This window comes from Nannobrachium achirus (genome assembly GCF_963921795.1).
Source record: "Nannobrachium achirus genome assembly, chromosome: 17".
NCBI lineage: Eukaryota > Metazoa > Chordata > Actinopteri > Myctophiformes > Myctophidae > Nannobrachium > Nannobrachium achirus.
The window spans coordinates 62,569,938-62,595,659 of NC_137824.1; the positions used below are offsets into that span (position 1 = coordinate 62,569,938).

A 25,722-nucleotide genomic window follows, 5' to 3' on the forward strand; every position below is an offset into this window, starting at 1 on the left:
TGCTAAGAATGCAGGGAATAGACTTTTTGGTTCCCACCGCGCTCTGACTCAACTGGTGCGGTGTCCCTTTAGATCAACATGTATTCATTGGAGGATGGATCGCACACAGTGGCAAGAGTTATTTTCTTATGAGAGACATGATAAGAATGCAGGGAGACATCTCGTTCTCTTGAAGTGGTGTAATTCTAGCCTCGCAACAGCCAGACTCTCCCAGGGGAGAGTCTGGGAGTTCTCCATAGACAATGCATTACGCGATGATGTAGTTACTCACTTTGACTGACAGGTCCAGTCAGTAGTCATCAGCGCATCAAAACATCATCGGGAGAACATCAAATACGTCTTTTCCAGACAGAAATTCCAGAAGTGCAAACTGTTGTTCTTTTTTAAGTTATAAAACGCTTAATGCAGCTTTTATTTGCGATTTGTGAACTCGCATCGGTTATGGGGGCCGCCATGTTTGTTTTAAAAATGTGAGAGCTGTAGCAGCCGCTCGACCAATCAGGAGCGCTGAGAGGTGGGTGGCTCCAAATGCAGCCATTTGATTGGAAATTAGAACGTAAGTTCTCATAAGGAGACCATATGGGAATACCACCAGACCGAGAAAGGAAGCACATTTAGCTCGGGATGGCCTGCCAGGCTAGTGTTATTCCACACTGGTACAAAGGGGTGCTTATTAATGTATTGACATATTATCTTGCTTATTATAGTGATGTGTATTACCTGCTTATTGTAAGTCGCTTTGGATTAAAAGCGTCTGCTAAATGCCTAAACTGTAAACTGCTACTATTCTGGTATCATTAGCACAATGAAACACATTTACTTTCATCATTCATTCATTCATTCAGTTGATCTAAAACATATTCTACAGTCTCTGTCCTGGTTATTATTATCTAATATATATGTGTAAACATTAATGAATGTTTATCATTGTAAGTTAAACTAAATAAAGGTGAATAAACTTCTTCTGTGTTTGTTTTCAGCCTTCCTGGAACAGGAAATCAAGCGCTCGTTGGCCCCGCCCCTCCGGGGTCCTCTGCCCGCCCCCTGCCCCTCCCCCGCCGCCCCCCAACCCCGAGAGCTGATCACCATAGAAGAAGAGAGCGAGAGACTGGCCAGAGAGCTGAGAGAGGTTAGTAGGATCATTATTATCACCATAGAAGAAGAATCATTATTATCACCATAGAAGAAGAATCATTATTATCACCATAGAAGAAGAATTATTATTATAAACATAGAAGAAGAATCATTATTATCACCCTAGAAGAAGAGAGCGAGAGACTGGCCAGAGAACCGAGCCAGGCCAGGTTAGTTAACCCAGCTCTCTCAGTACCACAGTGTTAATGTGTATATATATGTGTATACAGGTTTCCAGGAACAGGGACTCCCTCAGGGCTCAGCTCACCCAGCTCTCTCAGTACCACAGTGTTAATGTGTATATATATGTGTATACAGGTTTCCAGGAACAGGGACTCCCTCAGAGCTCAGCTCACCCAGCTCTCTCAGTACCAGAGTGTTCTGACCCAGACTCACTCTCTGACTGGAGCACAGGTGAGAAAACTACACCTCCCATACCAGCATTCATATAAGAACTACAACTCAGTGTCATATAGAACTACAACTCAGTGTCATATAGAACTACAACTCAGTGTCAGGCCAGGCTAGTTACAACTCAGTGTCATACTCGGTGTCATATAGAACTACATCTCCCATCACCAGCATACATTTAAGAACTCCAACTCTGTGTGTCATAAGTCCCATCACCACCATACAGTGTCATATAAGAACTGTGTGTGTGTGTGTGTGTGTGTGTGTGTGTGTGTGTGTGTGTGTGTGTGTGTGTGTGTGTGTGTGTGTGTGTGTGTGTGTGTGTGTGTGTGTGTGTGTGTGTGTGTGTGTGTGTGTGTGTGTGTGTGTGTGTGTGTGTATAGTCAGCACCACCAGCTCTGGAGAATCAAGGACTGTTTGATAATCGACAAGATGTTCACCTCAGGTAACCCCCCCCCCCCCCCCCCCCCCCCCCTTCATGCTAGCCTGTTGGCTTTGTTCCGTGATGTGTATGGTCTCTCCCCTCACAGTCTGGAAACGACTCCGTCGACTCCCATTTCTGAACGTCCGTTGTGACGTAGCGAGGGCGTTGCTGATTGGTTGTTGTTCCAACCAATCAGAGTAGGGTTAGGGTAGCTGCTTCATCAGCCAGCCAATACACACTGGTGTGATGGACTGACATCACCAAAGACCAATAGGAAGCCACGGCTGTGTGAGTCCCGCCTCCATGTCCCACCTTCCCTTGGAGATATGAGGCTCTCCAGACTGATGGAGAGACGATACAAATCACAGAACGAAGTGAACAGGCAGGCTTCCAGGCTACCCAGTGTACTGTCAAAACCTCGACCAGCTGTCAGTCTGTCAGTCTGTCAGTCACACGTCACACTTTTGCCCTGCTCATATATCCGCAACTGTTGCCCCAATCCATGCCAAATTTTGCACACTTACTCCTTGCCTGCCAAACCACAACCTCCACCCATCAATTCTCACATGCCCCTCTTCTAGCGCCACCATGAGGCCGATTGTTGCAAAATATTTTTTTGGACACTGCTCCTACAATGTTTGCCCTAAAATCACGCAAATCGGTACACAGTATAGTATGTCTACACTCATCTCTTCAACATGGATCTGTCCCATTTAGCGCCACCTTCAGGCCGATTTTTTCAAACACATTTTTGGACACTGTTCCTACAAATGTTGCCCTAAAATCACGCAAGTCGGTACACAGTATGTCTACACTCATGTCATCAACATGGATCTGTTCCATTTAGCGCCACCTTCAGGCCCATTTTTTAAAACTCATTTTTGGACACTACTCCTACAGATTCTGCCCTAAAATCACGCAAATCGGTACACAGTATGTCTGCACTCATCTCATCAACATGGATCTGTCCCATATAGCGCCACCTTCAGGCCCATTTTTTCGTAGCAGGAGTGGTCCACCCATCATAATGTCTCTGTCTATAGTTTTGTAGCAGGAGTGGTCCACCCATGGAAGGTTCCTTCATTTGAGCGTTTGCTGTGGAGAGCGTGTCGAGGGTACATCATCGTTGACTTCAGAGCCATGGAGGACCGACCGGAGACCAGCGAGACGGTAAGGGGGGGGGTTCTCTGTCCAGGGTGTTTTAGGGAAGGGAGAAGAGTCTGGGACGCGTGGAGCGTCGTCCAGGGTGTTTTAGGACGCGTGGAGCGTCGTCCAGGGTGTTTTAGGGAAGGGAGAAGAGTCTGGGACGTGTGGAGCATACAGTACATGTTTATTCAGTTACTAGACCTTACCCGTTCGAAGATATGTGCTCCAAAATATGTGCAGAGTGTGGGTTATGGGGAAAGTAACTGTAACTGGTGCGTGCGTGAGAATATGTGGGAGCATCATAATGTAAGGAGCAGCCCAAGGAGGAGTGTATATTTATGATGGATACAAATAATTTAGCTGCAAAATTAGCTGAATAGAATTATGGGGATGTATGCGCTTGCTCCACGTAGTTTTCCATACCCGTTGGAAGATGAGACAGTTACATCACATCAAACGCACCCGGTGCATGCGTGACCCGCGCATGCATGCAACCCACGTACCCACGTGTGCGTGTGAGAGAGAGAGAGAGAGAGAGAGGGTGTGTGAGAGGTGTGTGTGGGGCTACAGATCCCATGGCCTGGAAGAACGGACCGTAACCTTGACAACAGGCTTCAGAGTTGAACAGAAGTGGTGAAGAAAATGCTAATAAACAGCTTGAATTTGGGAAAAATTAAAATCGGGCTCCGTCACCATGTGTATAATGCTAATGGTCAATGCCATGTGAAAGTTTGGATCAGTTGCTGAAGCGGGTGAATAGATATAAATGTTAGAGTGTGACTGAGTGACTGACCTCTCTAATTATATGTTAGATGTATTATTGATGTGATTTGATTGGTTGACTGATCGATGTTTGTGATTGGTTGACTGATCAAGGTTTGTGATTGGTTGCCTTGCAGGAGGAGGAGCCAGTGCAGTGGACTGTCTTCCTCATATCCTATTGGGGCGACCAGATTGGACAGAAAGTCTCCAAGATCTGTGATTGGTGGGTGAGGTTGTGACGTCACATGATTTAATTTGTTTATCAGAAAACCTGAGTAACGTTTTTTAACTTCATGTCCCCCCCCCCCTCTCTCTCTCTCTGTCTCACACACACACACACACACACACACACACACACACACACACACACACACACACACACACACACACACACACACACACACACACACACACACACACACACACACAGCTTCCGCACACAGACCTTCCTCTACCCAGAATGCACGGCTGACAGAGAGGAGATCCTGCAGGGCCTGCAAGGCAGGATAGAAGACATCAAATCTGTAAGTTTAACAGATCTGTAAGTTTAACAGATCTGTAAGTTCAACAGATCTGTACGTTTAACAGATATGTACGTTTAACAGTATACATTATATCTCCTCTTTAATAATACCAATTTGTATTGTGTTTTATATCATTTTTATCATTGATTCGTCACCTTCACAACGAGGCGCAGTTTGTAAAGATCTGGCATTTGTGGAATGAGCAGCACAGCCAAACATGTGCATAGCACCCCTCCATATATGGTCCAAATGTCCTGGCAGGCCTGCAACACTGTTCTCTTGGTGTTCACCTTTGTTACTTGGAGCATTGAATGATTGCACTCTCTCACAGTAATAAGGAAAAGACAAAACAACACATATTGGCCATTTTTACACTTTGTTAATTTTAAGATTAGTGTAATTTTAATCCGAGAGTGAATGCCAGCAGAACAGTATTTTAAGCCATTTTGGTAACATTTTGATTGGCGCTACCCACCCGTTTGGCTGTGTAGCTCATGCCTTGAATGCCCCTTGCTTACAAGCTGTACCTCGTAGTAAAGGTGACAAATCAACAATGAAAATGATATAAAACACAATACAACTTGGTTTTATTAAAGAGGAGATATAATGGACTGAAGTCAAGTTTCCTTTCTTTTTGTGCTGAGTTTATATTTAACTGTTCTCTCTCTTCAGACAGAAGGATGAAAACTAATAATTATAATAAATCATAATAATTAACTGTATTCCAGGTCCTCCAGCAGCTCCTGGTCCTCAGTGGAAGGTTATAATATAACAATATAATAATAATTATAGTAATTATAATAATTAATAATATATATTAACAGGTCCTCTCCCAGACTGAAGCCTTCCTCCAGCTCCTGGTCAGAGCGGTGGCGGTTCTCCCTCAGTGGAAGGTTATAATGTAATAATAATGATAGTAATTATAATAACATGTATATTTAACAGGTCCTCTCCCAGACAGAACAGTGGAAGGTTATAATATAATAATAGTTCATAGACAAGATTGTGTGCACATCTCAAGCCTATATTCAGGCCAGGTGCTGGACATCAAGGTATCAGATAATGGAAGGAGAAAAACGCCCGCACACTGTTCATATGCTCCAAAAAACGTACTTTTATTATAGGCAACTGGCTGCAACGTTTCGACTTTACGTCTTCATCAGGCAAAAGTTTTTGCCTGATGAAGACGTAAAGTCGAAACGTTGCAGCCAGTTGCCTATAATAAAAGTAAGTTTTTTGGAGCATATGAACAGTGTGCAGGCGTTTTTCTCCTTCCATTATATAATATAATAATAACCAGTAAGACTCCCTAATCGGGAGATAAGCGACCGTTGGTCGCTTATCTCCACAAATAGGCCAAAAGTTTGTTTTACCAATTATCAAGACATACGGGCAGTTGACAGTTTGCCATGGTTACTCATTGAAGTTGAATCTCCATATATGGAGATAACCTACGCATCTCACTAAGTCTGACCTCACCAGCCCATATTTGGGCATGAGCAACTTATGTCTCCATATATGGAGATATGATGACATCACACAATCCTCAGCCGATGATGTGGCGTGATGTCATACAATACACAAACGAGCCCTACAGTATAAAGGGGCAATTCTTGCCAGGAAAGAAGCATTTCTTCGACTCAGACCTTATCGCCAGGGTTGGCTTATAGCAGCTGTCGGTAGGACCATATATGGATTCTGTTAGTGTGGATCTCCTAACAGGGCATCATCTGGGATACAATCCCTTTTATGCCCATATATGGAGATCCCTAACAGAATCCCTTTCATGCCCATATATGGAGATCCCTAACAGAATCCCTTTTATGCCCATATATGGAGATCACTAACAGCTAACAGAATCCCTTTTATGCCCATATATGGAGATCCCTAACAGAATCCCTTTTATGCCCATATATGGAGATCCCTAACAGAATCTCTTTTATGCCCATATATGGAGATCCCTAACAGAATCCCTTTTATGCCCATATATGGAGATCCCTAACAGAATCCCTTGTATGCCCATATATGGAGATCCCTAACAGAATCCCTTTTATGCCCATATATGGAGATCCCTAACAGAATCCCTTTTATGCCCATATATTATGGAGAAATCCCTGCTCTTAAGTATCTGACATCAGTGTGATGTCACCTGTTTATGCCCATATATGGAGATCCCTGCTCTGCGTATCTGGTTGCTATGGTAAACAGTTGGTTGCTAGGGTAAAAAAACATGGTTGCTAGGGTAAACAGTTGGTTGCTAGGGTAAAACCATGGTTGCTAAGGTGGTTGCTAACGTACACTAACAGACCAGCAACAACAGACTGTTGCCACAGCAACGTACACAAAGGTTTGTGTACACATGTGGTGTGATGTCATACTGATGCGGAGATATGAGCAGGGCAAAGGTGTGACGTGTGACGGACGGACGGACGGACGGACGGACGGCCGGTGGAGGTTTTCATAGTAAACTGCTCCCTTACGGGCGCAATAATTATAGTAATTATAATAATTATATTTAACAGGTCCTCTCCCAGCTCCTGGTCCTCAGTGGAAGGTTATAATATAATAATATAATAATAATTATAATAACATGTATATAATATGTATCAACAGGTCCTGTCCCAGCTGCTGGTCCTCAGTGGAAGGTTATAGTGTAATAACCAGTAAGGCTCCCTAATCGGGAGATAAGCGACCGTAGGTGGCTTATCTCCACAAATAGGGCAAAAATGTGTTTTTCCAAAATCTTCCTGATCCATGTTGATGACATGAGTGTAGACATGCTGTGTAGTGATATTCGTGATTTTAGGGCAAAAACTGTAGGAGCAGTGTCCAAAAATGTGTTTTAAAAATCGGCCTGAAGGTGGCGCTAGAATAGGGCCATGTGAGAAATGAGGGGTGGGGTCTCCGCGCTGCCTTGGCGGACAAATAGGTACCGGCCCCGGCTCTCCCGGACCCTCCTAGCCCGAGTTACGGCATTTTATGTGCGCTGCAGTGGCAGGGGGTCCTCCACTGGGGGCGCCACCACTTTTGCATCCGTTCTGGAGCACCAGGAGTCGGTGGTCCCCGGGAATTCCCCGTGAGCAGCCCCGTTGGGGTGGTCATTTGGTCATTTTTGCACATTTGGTCATTTTTTACATCTGGGGGTACCCCAGGTCCCTGGGGCTCCGGGGGTCCTTGGAGGTTGTAGTTTGGCAGGCAAGGAGTGTGTGTGTAAAATCTGGCATGGATCGGGTCAACGGGTGCGGAGATATAAGCAGGGAAAAAGTGTGACGTGTGAGCACATTTGGTCATTTTTTACATCTGGGGGTCCGCCAGGGACCTGGGGGTCCCTGGGGCTCCGGGGGTCCTTGGAGGTTGTAGTTTGGCAGTGTGTGTGCAAAATTTGGCATGGACAGGGGCAACGGTTGTGGAGATATGAGCAGGGCAAAAGTGTGACGGACGGACGGACTGACTGACTCACTGACTCACCCACGGACAGCCGGTGGAGGTTTTGGTAGTAAATGCGACCTACGGTCGCAATAAGTATAATAATTATAATGTATATTTAACAGGTCCTCTCCCAGACTGAAGCCTTCCTCCAGCAGCTCCTGGTCCTCAGTGGAAGGTTATAATATAACTAGAAGGTCGGCCGGCTATGCCGGCCTCCCCTCTAGGTCGTTGTGTTGCGTCTATAGGAGTAAATATTCGTCGAAAACAAATCCCTGAGGTACAGGGTGGCCACGATCTGATGTTTTTTTTGAGAAAAAAATGTTTTTTGAGAAAAAAAAATTTTTTGAGGAAAAAAAGTTTTTTGAGAAAAAAAGTTTTTTGAGAAAAAAAAATTTGAGAAAAAAAAATTTTAGAGAAAAAGAAATTGAGAAAAAAAAAGTTTTTTGATTAAAAAAAATATTGAGAAAAAAAAAATTGAGAAAATTTTTTTTTCTCAAAAAAAAATTTTTAGAGAAAAAAATAATGTTGAGAAAAAAAAAATGTTTGAGAAAAAAAAATTGGAAAAAAAAAAAAATAATAATAATAAATAAAACGTATTGGTGATGTGCTGACGTGGTGTATACGGATGTTACTGCGATTGAGGTGAAAGAGAAAAGTGGAAAGTTGTGAGCTAACTATTAGCTATTTGTGTGTGTGTGTGTGTGTGTGTGTGTGTGTGTGTGTTCTGGCTACGCCCCCCTCGGTTGAAATTGGCACATGCAAACACAGTGGTGTCAAATTTCACTCTCTCTCTCTCTCGCTTGCCCGCCCCCCCTCCCCTGTTGCCTCCTCTCTCTCGTGCTTAGCGAATGAGCGGACGGCATAGGGTTAGGGGCTGTATTCCTTACGTCCTAGACAACGACTACCTATGAGTTGAAGTCGATGTAAAGGGGGCGTTAATGGCTGGAAGTGGGATGCGGCAATAGGAGGAATGTATATATAAGATAATATAATAATAATTATAATAATATGTATATAATATGTATTAACAGGTCCTCTCCCAGACTGAAGCCTTCCTCCAGCAGCTCCTGGTCAGAGCGGTGGCGGTTCTCCCTCAGTGGAAGGTTCGAGTCCAGAAGTGTAAAGCGGTTCAGACGGTCCTGAACCTTTGCAGTCCCTCCGTCACCGACAAGTGTTTGATAGCCGAGGCCTGGTGTCCCGTTAGCAAACTACCAGAACTACAATCTGCCCTGAGAGAGGGAGGGGTAAGAGTTATAAACTACATTACCCATAATTCACCCTGTCCCATTGTCCTGTTAGCAAACTACCAGAACTACAGTCTGCTCTGAGAGAGGGAGGGGTAAGAGTTATAAACTACATTACCCATAATTCACCCTGTTAGCAAACTACCAGAACTACAGTCTGCTCTGAGAGAGGGAGGGGTAAGAGTTATAAACTACATTACCCATAATTCACCCTGTCCCAGTGTCCTGTTAGCAAACTACCAGAACTACAATCTGCTCTGAGAGAGGGAGGGGTAAGAGTTATAAACTACATTACCCATAATTCACCCTGTCCCATTGTCCTGTTAGCAAACTACCAGAACTACAGTCTGCTCTGAGAGAGGGAGGGGTAAGAGTTATAAACTACATTACCCATAATTCACCCTGTTAGCAAACTACCAGAACTACAGTCTGCTCTGAGGGAGGGAGGGGTAAGAGTTATAAACTACATTACCCATAATTCACCCTGTCCCAGTGTTCTGTTAGCAAACTACCAGAACTACAGTCTGCTCTGAGGGAGGGAGGGGTAAGAGTTATAAACTACATTACCCATAATTCACCCTGTCCCAGTGTCCTGTTAGCAAACTACCTGAACTACAGTCTGCTCTGAGAGAGGGAGGGGTAAGAGTTATAAACTACATTACCCATAATTCACCCTGTCCCAGTGTCCTGTTAGCAAACTACCAGAACTACAGTCTGCTCTGAGGGAGGGAGGGAGGGGTAAGAGTTAAACTACATGAATAGAACTACAATATGTATGAGAGAGGGAGGGGCTAAACTACATGGGGGGTAAAGTGCATATCCTAATATTCTAGAAGTTGTGTGGCTGTGAACTTTGTTTTTGTAGCTATAATTCACTGCGCCTGCTTTCTGATTTAGCGGAGGTCGCACTTGTTAACGTCAAACCGTGTTCTCCCAGCGAGACTGATGTTTATTTAGTTCCTTAATTTGGACGGTAAGCCCTGTTTGCTACTGTAACTGCAAGTTGTTTTTTAATAAAGACAGTTGGAAAAGGGTTGAATGATTCTGTTCTTAACAAATCACCAATATTTATTGAGAAAAAGATGCTGCAGTGCATTCAGCTATTAAGCTTGTTTAGAAACATGTGGGGCTGCGGGTCGGGTGCGGGCCGGGTCGGTCGGGCTTATTGTCAATCATGTCAGGCTGGGTTGAGTGGAAGAGGAGGAGTGGACCTGGATTCTTTCTACTGTTCATAGACAAGATTGTGTGCACATCTCAAGCCTATATTCAGGCCAGGTGCTGGACATCAAGGTATCAGATAATGGAAGGAGAAAAACGCCCGCACACTGTTCATATGCTCCAAAAACTTACTTTTATTATAGGCAACTTTTATTATAGGCAACTGGCTGCAACGTGCGGGCGTTTTTCTCCTTCTTTCTACTGTTAACATAGAAGGAATAGAAGGAATAACATAGTTATGTTAACATAGGAATATAAGTATATATATAACCTATATAATTAAATAGTGTTAACATAGAAGGAATATAAGTATAACCTATATCATTAAATAGTGTTAACATAGAAGGAATAGAAGTATAACCTATATAATTAAATAGTGTTAACACAGGTTTCCTCTTGTTTCCAGAGGAAAAGTGGAAGTGGAGTTGATTCCTTCTACAACCGCCTGCCCTGCTCCACCCCTCCCCCCACCCTGTTCCCCATCAACTCCTTCACCTCCGGCTTCCAGAACATCGTAGACGCCTACGGAGTGGCCAGTTACCGAGAGGTCAACCCAGGTAGGTTAGCCTAGCCACATGCTACCTACTGCTGTTAGCCTAGCCACATGCTACCTACTGCTGTTAGCCTAGCCACATGCTACCTACTGCTGTTAGCCTAGCCACATGCTACCTACTGCTGTTAGCCTAGCCACATGCTACCTAACCCAGGTAGCTTACTGCTGTTAGCCTAGCCACATGCTACCTAACCCAGGTAGCTTACTGCTGTTAGCCTAGCCACATGCTACCTAACCCAGGTAGCCTACTACTGTTAGCCTAGCCACATGCTACAGAGAAGTCAACCCAGGTGTGTGTGTGTGTGTGTGTGTGTGTGTGTGTGTGTGCGTGTGTGTGTAGCGGTGTACACCATCATCACATTCCCCTTCCTGTTTGCGGTGATGTTTGGAGACGTTGGTCATGGATTGTTGATGTTCCTGGCTGCTCTGTGGATGGTCCTAGAGGAGAAGGACCCCCTCCTGAGGACCACCTCTAATGAGGTGCTCTCTCACACACACACACACACACACACACACACACACACACACACACACACACACACACACACTTTAGTACAGAGAGTGTTGTACTATTCTCACTGATGGTGAAATGGATTTCGTTATGAGATCTACTATTCTATCCTGATGTGTGTTGTGGTCTTGTAGATCTTGTACATGTGTTCATGTATCTCTGTGTGGTCTTGTAGATCTGGAGGATGATGTTTGGAGGACGGTACCTCATCCTGCTCATGGGTCTGTTCTCCATCTACACCGGAGCCATCTATAACGAGTGTTTCAGCAGAGGTCTGAGTGTGTTCAGCTCAGCATGGAGCGTCAAACCCATGTTCTCACAGAACATCTGGAAGTAAGTTTAACTCTAACGTCTATAACTATAACTATAACTATAACTATAACTATAACGTCATTTATTATAGGAAATATAACGTCATTTATAACGAGTGTTTCAGCAGAGGTCTGAGTGTGTTCAGCTCAGCATGGAGCGTCAAACCCATGTTCAACCTGAACATCTGGAAGTGAGTTTAACTATAAACCCATGTTCAACCTGAACATCTGGAAGTGAGTTTAACTATGAACCCATGTTCAACCTGAACATCTGGAAGTGAGTTTAACTATAAACCCATGTTCAACCTGAACATCTGGAAGTGAGTTTAACTATAAACCCTAACCCTAACCCTAACCCATGAGCCAAGATGAACTGTATTCCATTTATGCAACAAATGGTAAAACCTACTTTGACGGGAGTCACGTTCCTGACCACATTGTTATATATTTTTAGTGAAGGGAGTCACGTTCCTGACCACATTGTTATATATGTTTAGTGAAGGGAGTCACGTTCCTGACCACATTGTTATATATGTTTAGTGAAGGGAGTCACGTTCCTGACCACATTGTTATATATTTTTAGTGAAGGGAGTCACGTTCCTGACCACATTGTTATATATTTTTAGTGAGGGGAGTCACGTTCCTGACCACATTGTTATATATTTTTAGTGAGGGGAGTCACGTTCCTGACCACATTGTTATATATTTTTAGTGAGGGGAGTCACGTTCCTGACCACATTGTTATATATTTTTAGTGAAGGGAGTCACGTTCCTGACCACATTGTTATATATTTTTAGTGAAGGGAGTCACGTTCCTGACCATATTGTTATATATTTTTAGTGAGGGGAGTCACGTTCCTGACCACATTGTTATATATTTTTAGTGAGGGGAGTCACGTTCCTGACCACATTATTATATATTTTTAGTGAAGGGAGTCACGTTCCTGACCACATTGTTATATATTTTTAGTGAAGGGAGTCACGTTCCTGACCACATTGTTATATATTTTTAGTGAAATGTGAGATGGTTTCTGTAGTGTTTTCATTAACATTACACAGTGTTCTTCACAGTGTTTACTTCCTGTGTGTCATTGCAGCTCCTCGGTTCTATCAGGAAGTCAGTTTCTGTCCATGGATCCTGTGGTGGAAGGAGTCTTCATCTCTCCTTACCCGTTTGGCATCGACCCGGTAGGTTTAGAGAACTAGCATTAGATAGATAGATCGATAGAGAGATAGAGAGATAGATAGATAGATAGATAGATAGATACCTAGCATTGAGATGGAATGAGCACTTATCAATACATTCAACGCTAGTGTTATCACTCTTATTCTAGATCCTGCTGGTATTACCATAGACGCTCTTCTGTGTGCGTCACTTCCACGTGTGTCACAGACACAGTTTGCCCACCGTGCTGAGGTTCGTTGGCAAAAACGCGCACGCGTGGAATATGGCCAGTAACAAGCTGACCTTCCTGTATTAACAGTTTTACTGCCAGATGTTGTTATTTATTTATTGGGTTTTGTGCCAGCAAAAGCACCTTACCTTTGCGATGTTATAGACAAAGATGTATTCATTTTTTTTCATCATTATTATTTTCTTTTCTCCTTAAATAGGTGTACTTTCGCTATACTAGCAGTAGAGGGCAGCCTCATGCAAGAATTAATGTGAAATGGCTGCGGTAGGCTCCCGTCCGTCAAGACAGCTCAATCGCTACAGAGCAATAGATCGAGAGAAAATAACAAGGAAGAGTGTTGTTACTCCATTGATGCTAACGTCCAGTGGGTTTTTGAGAGCACTTTTACAGGAGCTGTCTCTACGGTACACACCCGCGCTACCCCTCATCAGTTTACAGACATCAAAACAAGGTACAAAAGAACGAGCAAAAGAACGTACAATTGGCATCGCGCCGCCGGGAAAAATGGGGCGAACGGGAACGTCCAAAGCGGTAAAAGAGTTAATGACATCACTTCCTGTGTGTAGGTGTGGGTAGTCTCGCGTGGCCAGACTGTTGCCTCCGCGATTTGGTCAAATGCGCCCGGCATACAGTCTGGCAGATGGAAATAGAAACGATGAGTGCGAGATGAAGCGGAAGTGAAGCCCCCACGTCACTTCCGTTTCAGTCTCACATCACATATATTTATCATTATATAAATAAAAATCATATAAGCATGTTTAGCTTGCTGCTTAGCAGAAATGACATTTTAAAATATATTTTCTTGAACGGTAATGCCCGTTTTCGATACTCGCCGTTCGGGAGCTGCTGTTCCAGACTCTATATAGCATTCAGAGATTGTGGAATAGTTGTCTGGCTACGCGAGACTAAGGTGTGGGGTATTAATGACATCACTTCCTGTTCCTCTAGGTATGGGGCATTAATGACATCACTTCCTGTTCCTCTAGGTATGGGGTATTAATGACATCACTTCCTGTTCCTCTAGGTATGGGGCATTAATGACATCACTTCCTGTTCCTCTAGGTATGGGGTATTAATGACATCACTTCCTGTTCCTCTAGGTATGGGGTATTAATGACATCACTTCCTGTTCCTCTAGGTATGGGGCGTGGCCAGCAACAAGCTGACCTTCCTGTATTAATGACATCACTTCCTGTTCCTCTAGGTGTGGGGTATTAATGACATCACTTCCTGTTCCTCTAGGTATGGGGTATTAATGACATCACTTCCTGTTCCTCTAGGTATGGGTAGTCTCGCGTGGCCAGACTGTTGCCTCCGCGATTTGGCCAAATGCTCCCGGCATACAGTCTGGCAAACCGGGGAAGAAATGATGAGTGCGAGATAAAGCGGATGTGACGCAACCGCTCCCTTGGTGCAGTAGCAATAACATGTCCTACTGGAAGCTTTATGTCTCCTTTCAATATTTCTGGGAGCATTATTTCGTCTTTCCCTGGTGTTGTTGGTGTTATTGCATGATGTTTTCAAACGTTTTCTTAAACTATACACCCATAACAAGAATAGGCCGCTCGAATGACTTTGTCTGAGCTATTGTGCTTCTGTTATGTTTCCAATGGGACTACAGTTCAGTGCAGCAGTGGCTACTTCCGATACTCGCCGTTCGGGAGCTGCTCTTCCAGACTCTATATAGCATTCGGAGATTGTGGAATAGTTGTCTGGCTACGCGAGACTAAGGTGTGGGGTATTAATGACATCACTTCCTGTTCCTCTAGGTATGGGGCATTAATGACATCACTTCCTGTTCCTCTAGGTGTGGGGTATTAATGACATCACTTCCTGTTCCTCTAGGTGTGGGGTATTAATGACATCACTTCCTGTTCCTCTAGGTATGGGGCATTAATGACATCACTTCCTGTTCCTCTAGGTATGGGGTATTAATGACATCACTTCCTGTTCCTCTAGGTATGGGGCATTAATGACATCACTTCCTGTTCCTCTAGGTATGGGGCATTAATTACATCACTTCCTGTTCCTCTAATCACTTCCTGTTCCTCTAGGTATGGGGTATTAATGACATCACTTCCTGTTCCTCTAGGTATGGGGCATGGCCAGCAACAAGCTGACCTTCCTCAACTCTTACAAGATGAAGATGAGTGTCATCATCGGGGTCATCCACATGACCTTTGGAGTCTGCCTGTCCTTCTTCAACTTTAAGTCAGTAATTATTTTATTATAATTATAATTAATTATCTTTAATTCAGTCATCATCTTATTATAATTATAATTATAATTAATTATCTTTAATTCAGTAATCATCTTATATTTGTAATTAATTATCTTTAATTCAGTAATCATGTTAGTGTAATAATAATATATCTTTAAGTCAGTAATCATCTTATTATAATTATAATTAATTATCTTTAAGTCAGTCATCATCTTATATTTATAATGAATTATCTTTAATTCATGTTATTATAATTATAATATATAGATGTGAAGTCAGTAAATATGTTGGCATCTTTATAACTTTGAAGTCAATCATGTTTTAATGCAGAATGTGAGCATTCTTTAAGAAGGTTAATTTACATAAAGAGACTTGGGAGTCTTTAGAAAAGTGCTAACTGTAACTGCTTTACGGCGCTTTCCTCCTGGTTTTATTATAATTAATTATGTTTGCAATCAGAATCAGCTTATATATATATTATTTACACCTGGTACCTGAGCTCTTCTTCATGCTCAGTCTGTTGATAATAATAATTATAATAATTATATTAATATTCTTCTTAAAGGAACAGTGGTCATTACAGCAAGGTGTTCCTGGTCCTCCTACCAGAGCTCTTCTTCATGCTCAGTCTGTTTATTATAATATTTATAATCATATTAATATTCTTCTTAAAGGAACAGTGGTCATTACAGCAAGGTGTTCCTGGTCCTCCTACCAGAACTCTTCTTCATGCTCAGTCTGTTCGGCTACCTGATCTTCATGGTGGTGTTTAAGTGGGTCTCCTACCCCCCCTCCTCCTCCAAGATGGCCCCCAGCATCCTCATCCACTTCATAGACATGTTCCTGTTCGCTGACAACCCTGATAACCCTCCTCTGTACACTGGACAGGTTAGTATGAACTACCACACTACCCCCTAGTGGCCCCCTATAGTACTACACATCCTCATCCACTTCATAGACATGTTCCTGTTCGCTGACAACCCTGAGAACCCTCCTCTGTACACTGGACAGGTTAGTACTGCCCCTAGTGGCCCCCTATAGTACTACACCCCTTCTCTGTACACTGGACAGGTTAGTATGAACCCCTCTACTGCCCCCTACTGGCCCCCTATAGTACTACAACCCTCCTCTGTACACTGGACAGGTTAGTATGAACCCCCATATAACCCCTAACCCCCCTTCTACACCAATACAACCCCATACACCCCTAGTACCCATACAACCCTGCTCTGTACCCTGGACAGGTTAGTATGAACCCCCATATAACCCCATACACCCCTAGTACCCCCGCTACCCCCGCCCTGAGTGACAACCCTCACTGAACACAGGACCGGTTGGTATTAATACCATCTACAACTCTAAGGTCCTGGCTCTCATCTCAGTGTGTGTGGTGTTACCAGGTGGTCTAACAGTCTATGTAATGTGTGGTCTCAGGTCATCGTCCAGAAGGTGCTGGTGGTCCTGGCTCTCTTCTCAGTGTTTATGGTGGTGTAGGTGGTCTAACTATGTGTAATGTGTAATGTGTAATGTCTCTATGCTACCTCAGGTCATCGTCCAGAAGGTGCTGGTGGTCCTGGCTCTCCTCTCAGTGTTTATGGTGGTCTAACTAACCAGTGTGTGTGGGTGGTGGTGTAGATGGTCTAACTATGTGGTCTACCTCAGGTGATTGTCCAGAAGGTCCTGGTGGTCCTGGCTCTCCTCTCAGCTACCAGATGGTCTAACTATGTGTAATGTGTGTGGTCTATCTCAGGTGATAGTCCAGAAGGTCCTGGTGGTCCTGGCTCTCCTCTCAGTCCCGGTCCTCCTGCTGGGTCAACCTACCTATGAGTACGTGTGTCACCGCCGCCGCAGGAAGCCCCGCCCTGCTGTCACCATGGCAACCAATGACAACAACCTAGACCACGCCCCCGACGGACAGGAGGTGGGGTCAAGGGTCACATGGCTGGGTCATGGTGTTCAGGGTCCTACAATCAGAGGCGCCAAGTTTTGTCCACGCCGCGAGTGCTACTCCCCACCCGTTTGCATACATGCAATTGATGCAAATAGGCTATAGGAGCGCTCCGCGGGGTGCTGAAACCCCGCGGCACCCACAGACTTGGAGCCTATGCCTACAATAACAATAATAACTTTTCCATCAACAGCTGCCCATATGCATTAATACTCAACTGTCCACATGCATCATTCATACTCATTGCTCAAACCAACACCTCGATTACTCACTGCATGTACACACTACGCAGTACACTTTATTGTTCAGGGATAATTAACTGCGACCATAGGTCGCAGTTACTTGCACTCCTATACTATCCAAACCTCCACCGGCTGTCAGTCCCTCCGTCAGTCAGTCAGTCAGTCTGTCAGTCACACGTCACACTTTTTCCCTGCTCATATCTCCGCAACCGTTGCCCCGATCCATGCAAAGTTTTGCACACACACTCCTTGCCTGCCAAACCACAACCTCAATCAATTCTCACATGCCCCTCTTCTAGCGCCACCATGAGGCCCATTCTTGCAAAACACATTTTTGGACACTGCTCCTACAATTTTCGCCCTAAAATCACGCAAATCGGTACACAGTATGTCTACACTCATGTCATCAACATGGATCTGTCCCATATAGCGCCACCATCAGGACAATTCTGGAAAAACTCATTTTTGGTCTATTTGTTCGATTAGGGAGTCTTACTGGTATTAATTAATATTGTTTTTATTGTTCATTTATAATTAATATGAATTAATGTTGTTGTCAGGGAGATGACAGAACGTTGCTGCTGGCTGAAGACGGTTCCATCAACGCACGACACTCTGATGTAGAAGAAGAGGAGGAGGAGGTACACACACACACACACACACACACACACACACACACACACACACTGATGTAGAAGAAGAGGAGGAGGAGGTGCACACACACACACACACACACACACACACACACACACACACACACACACACACACACACACACACACACACACACACTGATGTAGAAGAAGAGGAGGAGGAGGTGCACACACACACACACACACACACACACACACACACACACACACACACACACACACACACACACACACACACACACACACTGATGTAGAAGAAGAGGAGGAGGAGGTACACACACACATACACACACACACACACACACACACACACACACACACACACACACACACACACACACACACACACTGATGTAGAAGAAGAGGAGGAGGAGGTGCACGCACACACACACACACACACGCGCACGCACGCACACACGCACTCTGATGTAGAAGAAGAGGAGGAGGAGGTGCACACACACACACACACACACACACACACACACACACACACACACACTTACGCACGCACGCCAGAGTCCTGCACGGGTCCAATTTTGACAACCCGCGCCCGCCCGGCCCGTCATTAATCAGATCCGTGGACCGCCCGCTACCCGTGATTATATAAAAAATCTAAACCAGATCTGCCCCGCCCGTCAAAAAATGTACCCGTCGCCCGCCCCGCTACCCGTGATTAAATGCATTAAAGTAAATAGCCTACAGCCGTGCGTGCCTTCTTCCAATGGCATCCCACTCTATTTTCACTCCATAGGCCCTAGTTGATCCCCCTGCATGCCGTCAGAAAATGCTGTTATTAAGCCTATTATTAATAGGTCTATTATTATTTGGATGAAGTAGAACAACCTTTAAAACTAATCATAATCATTTAAAATTGTATCTTGATCTGACACTGTCACGACAGCTTGCTGCTGATGCGTTCTGCCTCCGCTGCTGTGTGCAGTTGTATTTGTCATACGATGGTGTCGCGCATTGAAAATATCAGAGCTACAAGCTCACAACATGTCGGAACTTGCAGCTTTGTGAGCTTGCGTGTCTGCTATACTCGACACGCACCGTCATACGGCGAAGGAGCACATATCCAGCTTTTCACAGCTGAAAGAGGGAACTCGCTGTCTGTCTGTCTTCGTTCGCTCATCACTGTTTAGGCTACTGTTATGATGATAAACAGCCCGAGGTAATCTAAACCAAACCGGACCCGGTTGACGATAATAGAATAGTCATGGAATCACGTAGATATTATACAATCAAGCACCTTTCTGATCGCAGCAATGGATGTGGTTGAATTGGACAAGTTGATTACAGGCAAGTCATCCTTCCTTTCGCTCCATCATCATGACATAACAAAACAAACACAGTCACTCAGACTTGTAGGTTTCCATATTAAGGTGTAGGCTAAAGCCCAAATCATATTAGTTTGGGCAACTACATCGCGCTAGGCAAGCAGATCACTCGCGGCCACTTTATTCAGTTGTGTGTTGGTGTCCTCCTCACTGTGAGTGTGTGCGCTCCAGCCGGCTGCCGCCGCTCCATGTGTGTGTCTGTGTGACTTGACGTTTAGGTGGAAACAGTGCTGTATGCATGCCGTGGTTCTGTCTGCTCACTATGTGCGCTCTTGTGACGTTGTTTTAGGCAGAAACAGTTGTCTGATTTTCACAGTAAAAGGTCACCCGCCCGTGTTTAGTCGAGCACCGCCCGTCCCCGCACCCGCACATTTATAATAGTAAATATTCCGCCCGTCTCCGCCCGTCAATCACGGGTACCCGTCGGATACCCGTGGGGCCCCGACCCGTTGCAGGACTCTGACGCACGCACACACTTACGCACACACACACACACACACACACACACACACACACACACACACACACACACACACACACACACACACACATGCACGCGCACCATAATAATACAAATATGTATACTAATAATAATAATATGTATATGTATATGTTACAGTACAGTATGTTATATTACAGTTTGATGCAGCAGATGTCTTCATGCACCAGGCCATCATAATAATAATAATAACAATAATATATAATATATAGATGATAATAATGATGATGATTAGGGTAATATTAATATATATGTTTATGTTGTATTTACAGTTTGATGCAGCAGATGTCTACATGCACCAGGCCATCATAATGATGATTATAATAATAATAATATATATGTTTATGTATTTACAGTTTGATGCAGCAGATGTCTTCATGCACCAGGCCATCATAATGATGATTATAATAATAATATATATGTTTATGTTGTGTTACAGTTTGATGCAGCAGATGTCTACATGCACCAGGCCATCATAATGATGATTATAATAATAATATATATGTTTATGTATTTACAGTTTGATGCAGCAGATGTCTACATGCACCAGGCCATCATAATGATGATTATAATAATAATATATATGTTTATGTATTTACAGTTTGACCCAGCAGATGTCTTCATGCACCAGGCCATCATAATGATGATTATAATAATAATATATATGTTTATGTTACAGTTTGATGCAGCAGATGTCTACATGCACCAGGCCATCATAATGATGATTATAATAATAATAATAATGTGTATATGTGTTACAGTTTGATGCAGCAGATGTCTTCATGCACCAGGCCATTATAATAATAATATATATGTTTATGTTGTGTTACAGTTTGACACAGCAGATGTCTTCATGCACCAGGCCATTATAATAATAATATATTTATGTTGTGTTACAGTTTGATGCAGCAGATGTGTTCATGCACCAGGCCATAATGATGTATAACATGACATGTATACATCTATGTATTACAGTTTGACACAGCAGATGTCTTCATGCACCAGGCCATCATAATAATGATTATAATAATAATAATGTGTATATGTGTTACAGTTTGACACAGCAGATGTCTACATGCACCAGGCCATAATGATAATAATAACATGTATACATCTATATATTACAGTTTGACACAGCAGATGTCTACATGCACCAGGCCATCATAATGATGATAATAATGATAATAATTATAATAATAATATATATGTTTATGTTACAGTTTGACACAGCAGACGTGTACATGCACCAGGCCATCATAATGATGATAATAATAATAATAATAATGTTTATGTATTTACAGTTTGATGCAGCAGATGTGTACATGCACCAGGCCATCCACACCATAGAATACTGTCTAGGATGCATCAGCAACACTGCCTCCTACCTGCGACTCTGGGCACTGAGCCTGGCACACGCACGTATGTGCACTGTCACACTGCTTTGATTGATTGATTGATTGATTGATTGATTGATTGACTGAATTCTTCATTGGTCATAAATGTAAACAGAGGTACAGTCAGATATTAAGGATAAAAGGATAACACAATACTTTATTAGTCATAAATGTAAACAGAGGTACAGTCAGACATTAAGGCTAAAAGGATAACACAATACTTTATTAGTCATAAATGTAAACAGAGGTACAGTCAGACATTAAGACTAAAAGGATAACACAATACTTTATTAGTCATAAATGTAAACAGAGGTACAGTCAGACATTAAGACTAAAAGGATAACACAATACTTTATTAGTCATAAATGTTAACAGAGTACAGTCCGATATTCCCTCCCTTGTTTAAAATATCTAAACTGTGAGGGGCTCTGTAAACAAAATAAAACGAACTAGTTTTAGATTGTTAGCATGGTGTCCTATGTTACCATACCATATGTTACCATGGTGTAGGTAGGTTAGGTATGGGCACAAGGTATTCTCCAGTGCTTCAGTGTGATTGGTCTAAAGCAGACCTGGGCATTGTGCGGCCCTTTGGTTCACTCTGATTTTAACCAACATTTTAACCAACACTCAGACGTGAAGGGTGTTAAATAGCACATATTTATGAAACAAAGAGAAGGCCGATCAGGTGGAGTTAGCTGGTTTGGCAGAAAGTGTGGAGTTTTTACTACTTTCCATTGGTTCAATATTATTTTAACCAACACTCAGATATAAAGGGTGTTCAATAGCTCTGATGTATGCCAAAAAAATCTAAAACCTCAAAAATGGAGTTAAGAGGTTTTGGCCAGACAGTGATGAATTATACCGTACATAATTATGTACCGGTATATGTTATGTACATAATGTTATGTTACAGAGCTATCAGAGGTCCTGTGGGTGATGGTGATGTACATACAGTACATATATAATATATATCTATATATATATATGTTACAGAACTATCAGAGGTCCTCTGGGTGATGATGATGTACATACAGTACATATATAACATAACATACATATATATCTATATATATATATATATATATAATATGTTACAGAACTATCAGAGGTCCTGTGTGTGATGATGATGTACATACAGTACATATATAATATATATCTATATATATAATATGTTACAGAACTATCAGAGGTCCTGTGGGTGATGATGATGTACATACAGTACATATATAATATATATCAGGGGTCTTCAACAGGGGGTCCGCGACCCCTAGGGGGTCCGCGGAGGTACTGCAGGGGGTCCGCGAAATTATTGCAAAAAAAAAGGTCCCTGCTCCATCTCCCCATCAGTTTGGGGGTCCCCGGCCTGAAAACGTTGAAGACCCCTGATATATATAATGTATTATTAATGTTATGTTACAGAACTATCAGAGGTCCTGTGGGTGATGGTGATGTACAGACAGTACATATATGATATAATATAATATAATATAATATAATATAATATAATATATATAATATGTTACAGAGCTATCAGAGGTCCTCTGGGTGATGGTGATGCGCATCGCTCTCCGCTGGGATCAAACTACATTTCCATACCTGGGAAGTGTAGTTCTCTTCCTGGTCTTCTTCTTCTTCGCTGTTCTGACGGTCAGCATCCTGTTGGTGATGGAGGGGCTGTCTGCCTTCCTGCACGCGCTCAGATTACACTGGTAATATATTACATTTATATTACATTTATAAAGTAATGTGATTACATCCTGTTGGTCATGGAGGGGCTGTCTGCATTCCTGCACGCGCTCAGATTACACTGGTAATATATTACATTTATAAAGTAATGTGATTACATCCTGTTGGTCATGGAGGGGCTGAGTGCATTCCTGCACGCGCTCAGATTACACTGGTAATATATTACATTTATAAAGTAATGTGATTACATCCTGTTGGTCATGGAGGGGCTGAGTGCATTCCTGCACGCGCTCAGATTACACTGGTAATATATTACATTTATAAAGTAATGTGATTACACTGGTAATAGATTACTGTTTTAAAGTAATGTGATTACACTGGTGAGATTACTGTTATAATAACCAAGCACATTATATATCCCTTTAATAATACCAATTAACATAGTGTTTGATATCATTATTATCATTAATTAGTCACCTTTACAACGAGGTACAGTTTGTAAGGAACTGGCATTCGTGGAATGAGCAACACAGCCAAACGTGTGGGTAGCGCCCCTCCATACAGTATATGATCAAAATGGCCTGCAATGCTGTTCTCTTGGTGTTCACCTTTGTTGCTTGGAGCATTGAATGATTGCACTCTCCCACAGTAATAAGGAAAAGAAAAAGACAACACATATTAATACAATAAGCCACAAGAGGCGAGTGGTTACCGGGGGAGTAGACACCGGCTGAGAGGCGTTGGGAAACACGAGGCGCAGCTGAGTGTTTCCGACCCTCTCAGCCGGTGTATACTACCCCGGTAACCACAAGCCTCGCGTGGCTTATTGCCTTTCTAAAACGGTCACAATATTGCAACATGAAAATCATATACATGTACCAATTAAAACTGTTCTATTTCACTAATAATACACAATAAGGTCTGCTCTGTAAGAATGTATTTCCCGGCCAGGCTGCAGAAACAACACAGGTGCAGATAATTGGTGCACTGTGGAACACTGTGGAAAGAGATAACACACCTGGGTTTGATATAAACTGATTCAAGGTGTGGATTATAGTCTCATATACCACAGCAACCAGCCAATCAGAATCAAGGAATGGAACTAGCCATTTTAGAATGGTCATTTTTACACTTTGTTAATTTTAAGCTAAGTGTCAGGGAAGCCCAAAACGAGAGTAAATGCCAGCAGAACAGTGTATTGGTATTGCATTGGTCGGCGCTACGTTTGGCTGTGTAGCTCATGCCTCGAATGCCCAATGCTTACAAGCTGTACCTCGTTGTAAAGGTAACGAATCAACGATGATATAAAACACAATACCATTTGGTATTATTAAAGGGGAGATATATGGACGGAAGTCAAGTTTCCTTTCTTTTTGTGCTAATGTAATGTTCTAATGTAATGTGATTGCACTGGTGAGATTACTATTATACATGAGATTGTTGTGTTTCAGGGTTAAAGTTGTACCATTGTTTTTCAGGGTGGAGTTCCAGAATAAGTTCTACAGCGGTCAGGGATACAAACTGAACCCTTTCTGCTTCTCTGCGCTGATCCACGCCTCCACTCCCCTCTGATTGGCTGATCCATGCCTCCAGTGCCCTGTGATTGGCCAATCCATGCCTCAGCTCCCGTCTGATTGGTCAATCCACGCCTCTCTGATTGGTCAAATGATCTGATCTGCTATAATGTTAAGCAACACATCCCAAAGTGATTTTCTTCTCTTCTTTGTTTTCATAATTATTGATGAACGGCTGCGTTCACTTTGCACTCTGACTGTTATTATTGTAACCACATAAACAATGAACTGCATTCTAGCACAATATGAATGATGATGAATAAATATAGCTTCTTTTGTATCTGATATCAGCCCTGTGTCTGTTCATATTCATATCACCCCTGTCTGACCATATCACCCCTGTCTGTCCATATCACCCCTGTTGTAAGCTTGTAGATCAGCTATTTTTTGCAAAGAGGTTTGTTGAGGGAAAAGGAGAGCAGACTAAGTTATTTGACGGTTCAAGTGGTTCAATGTCTGAAAATACACATTACTCCAACATGATGACATCACACTCCAACATGATGACATCACACTCCAACATGATGACATCATACTCCAACATGATGACATCATACTCCAACATGATGACAGTCAAACAAGTCTAAGCTGTCTAAGAAATCTATGAACCTTTTTAATCTGCAACAAAATTTTACACAATATGTTGTGGGGGTCCCTGCTTCATCTCACTCTCATCTAAGGGGTCCCTGCTTCATCTCTCTCTCATCTAAGGGGTCCCTGGCCTGAAAACATTGAAGACCCCTGCTGTAGAGCTATGGTTGCTATAGGCAACCCATGGAAGAAGAGGAGGTCCGCACACTGTTCCAAAGCTCCAGCGACAAACAACGTTTCAACCCTTATAAGACGTGTGGAGCAACAGAACACAGGCAGAGAAAAGAAAGGAGTTCAACTGTTTTTATCCTGAATAAAATAAATACAAAATGTTCCAGTGCACAGCAGACAACAGAACTGAAGAATCAATGCATGTCATTCAACGGGGGGTCCGGGACCCCTAGGGGTCCTCAGAGTTGCTACTGTCTTTGTGTAATGAGAACTTAAAAAGCTTTAATTTTAATGTAATACAGTTTTATACTTAATTAT

The 25,722-nt window shown here is 42.9% G+C and overlaps 1 protein-coding gene across 1 annotated transcript in view; it reads left to right on the forward strand.

The window, feature by feature from the left end:
* tcirg1b (T cell immune regulator 1, ATPase H+ transporting V0 subunit a3b) overlaps window positions 1–24,875 on the forward strand; it is a 29,920-nt gene extending 5,045 nt beyond the window's left edge. Inside the window, exons 4-21 of the mRNA XM_080746380.1 lie at window positions 981–1,129; window positions 1,453–1,548; window positions 1,929–1,990; window positions 3,013–3,139; window positions 4,015–4,100; window positions 4,308–4,401; window positions 8,862–9,074; window positions 10,699–10,849; window positions 11,186–11,325; window positions 11,532–11,689; window positions 12,765–12,855; window positions 15,175–15,293; window positions 15,978–16,191; window positions 17,054–17,224; window positions 18,054–18,134; window positions 21,287–21,404; window positions 22,908–23,091; window positions 24,547–24,875. Coding sequence (XP_080602506.1) covers window positions 981–1,129; window positions 1,453–1,548; window positions 1,929–1,990; window positions 3,013–3,139; window positions 4,015–4,100; window positions 4,308–4,401; window positions 8,862–9,074; window positions 10,699–10,849; window positions 11,186–11,325; window positions 11,532–11,689; window positions 12,765–12,855; window positions 15,175–15,293; window positions 15,978–16,191; window positions 17,054–17,224; window positions 18,054–18,134; window positions 21,287–21,404; window positions 22,908–23,091; window positions 24,547–24,640 — 2,348 coding nt within the window. The 3' untranslated portion in view covers window positions 24,641–24,875. The remainder of the gene's footprint in view (window positions 1–980; window positions 1,130–1,452; window positions 1,549–1,928; window positions 1,991–3,012; window positions 3,140–4,014; window positions 4,101–4,307; window positions 4,402–8,861; window positions 9,075–10,698; window positions 10,850–11,185; window positions 11,326–11,531; window positions 11,690–12,764; window positions 12,856–15,174; window positions 15,294–15,977; window positions 16,192–17,053; window positions 17,225–18,053; window positions 18,135–21,286; window positions 21,405–22,907; window positions 23,092–24,546) is intronic.
* The last annotated feature ends 847 nt before the right edge of the window (window positions 24,876–25,722 follow it).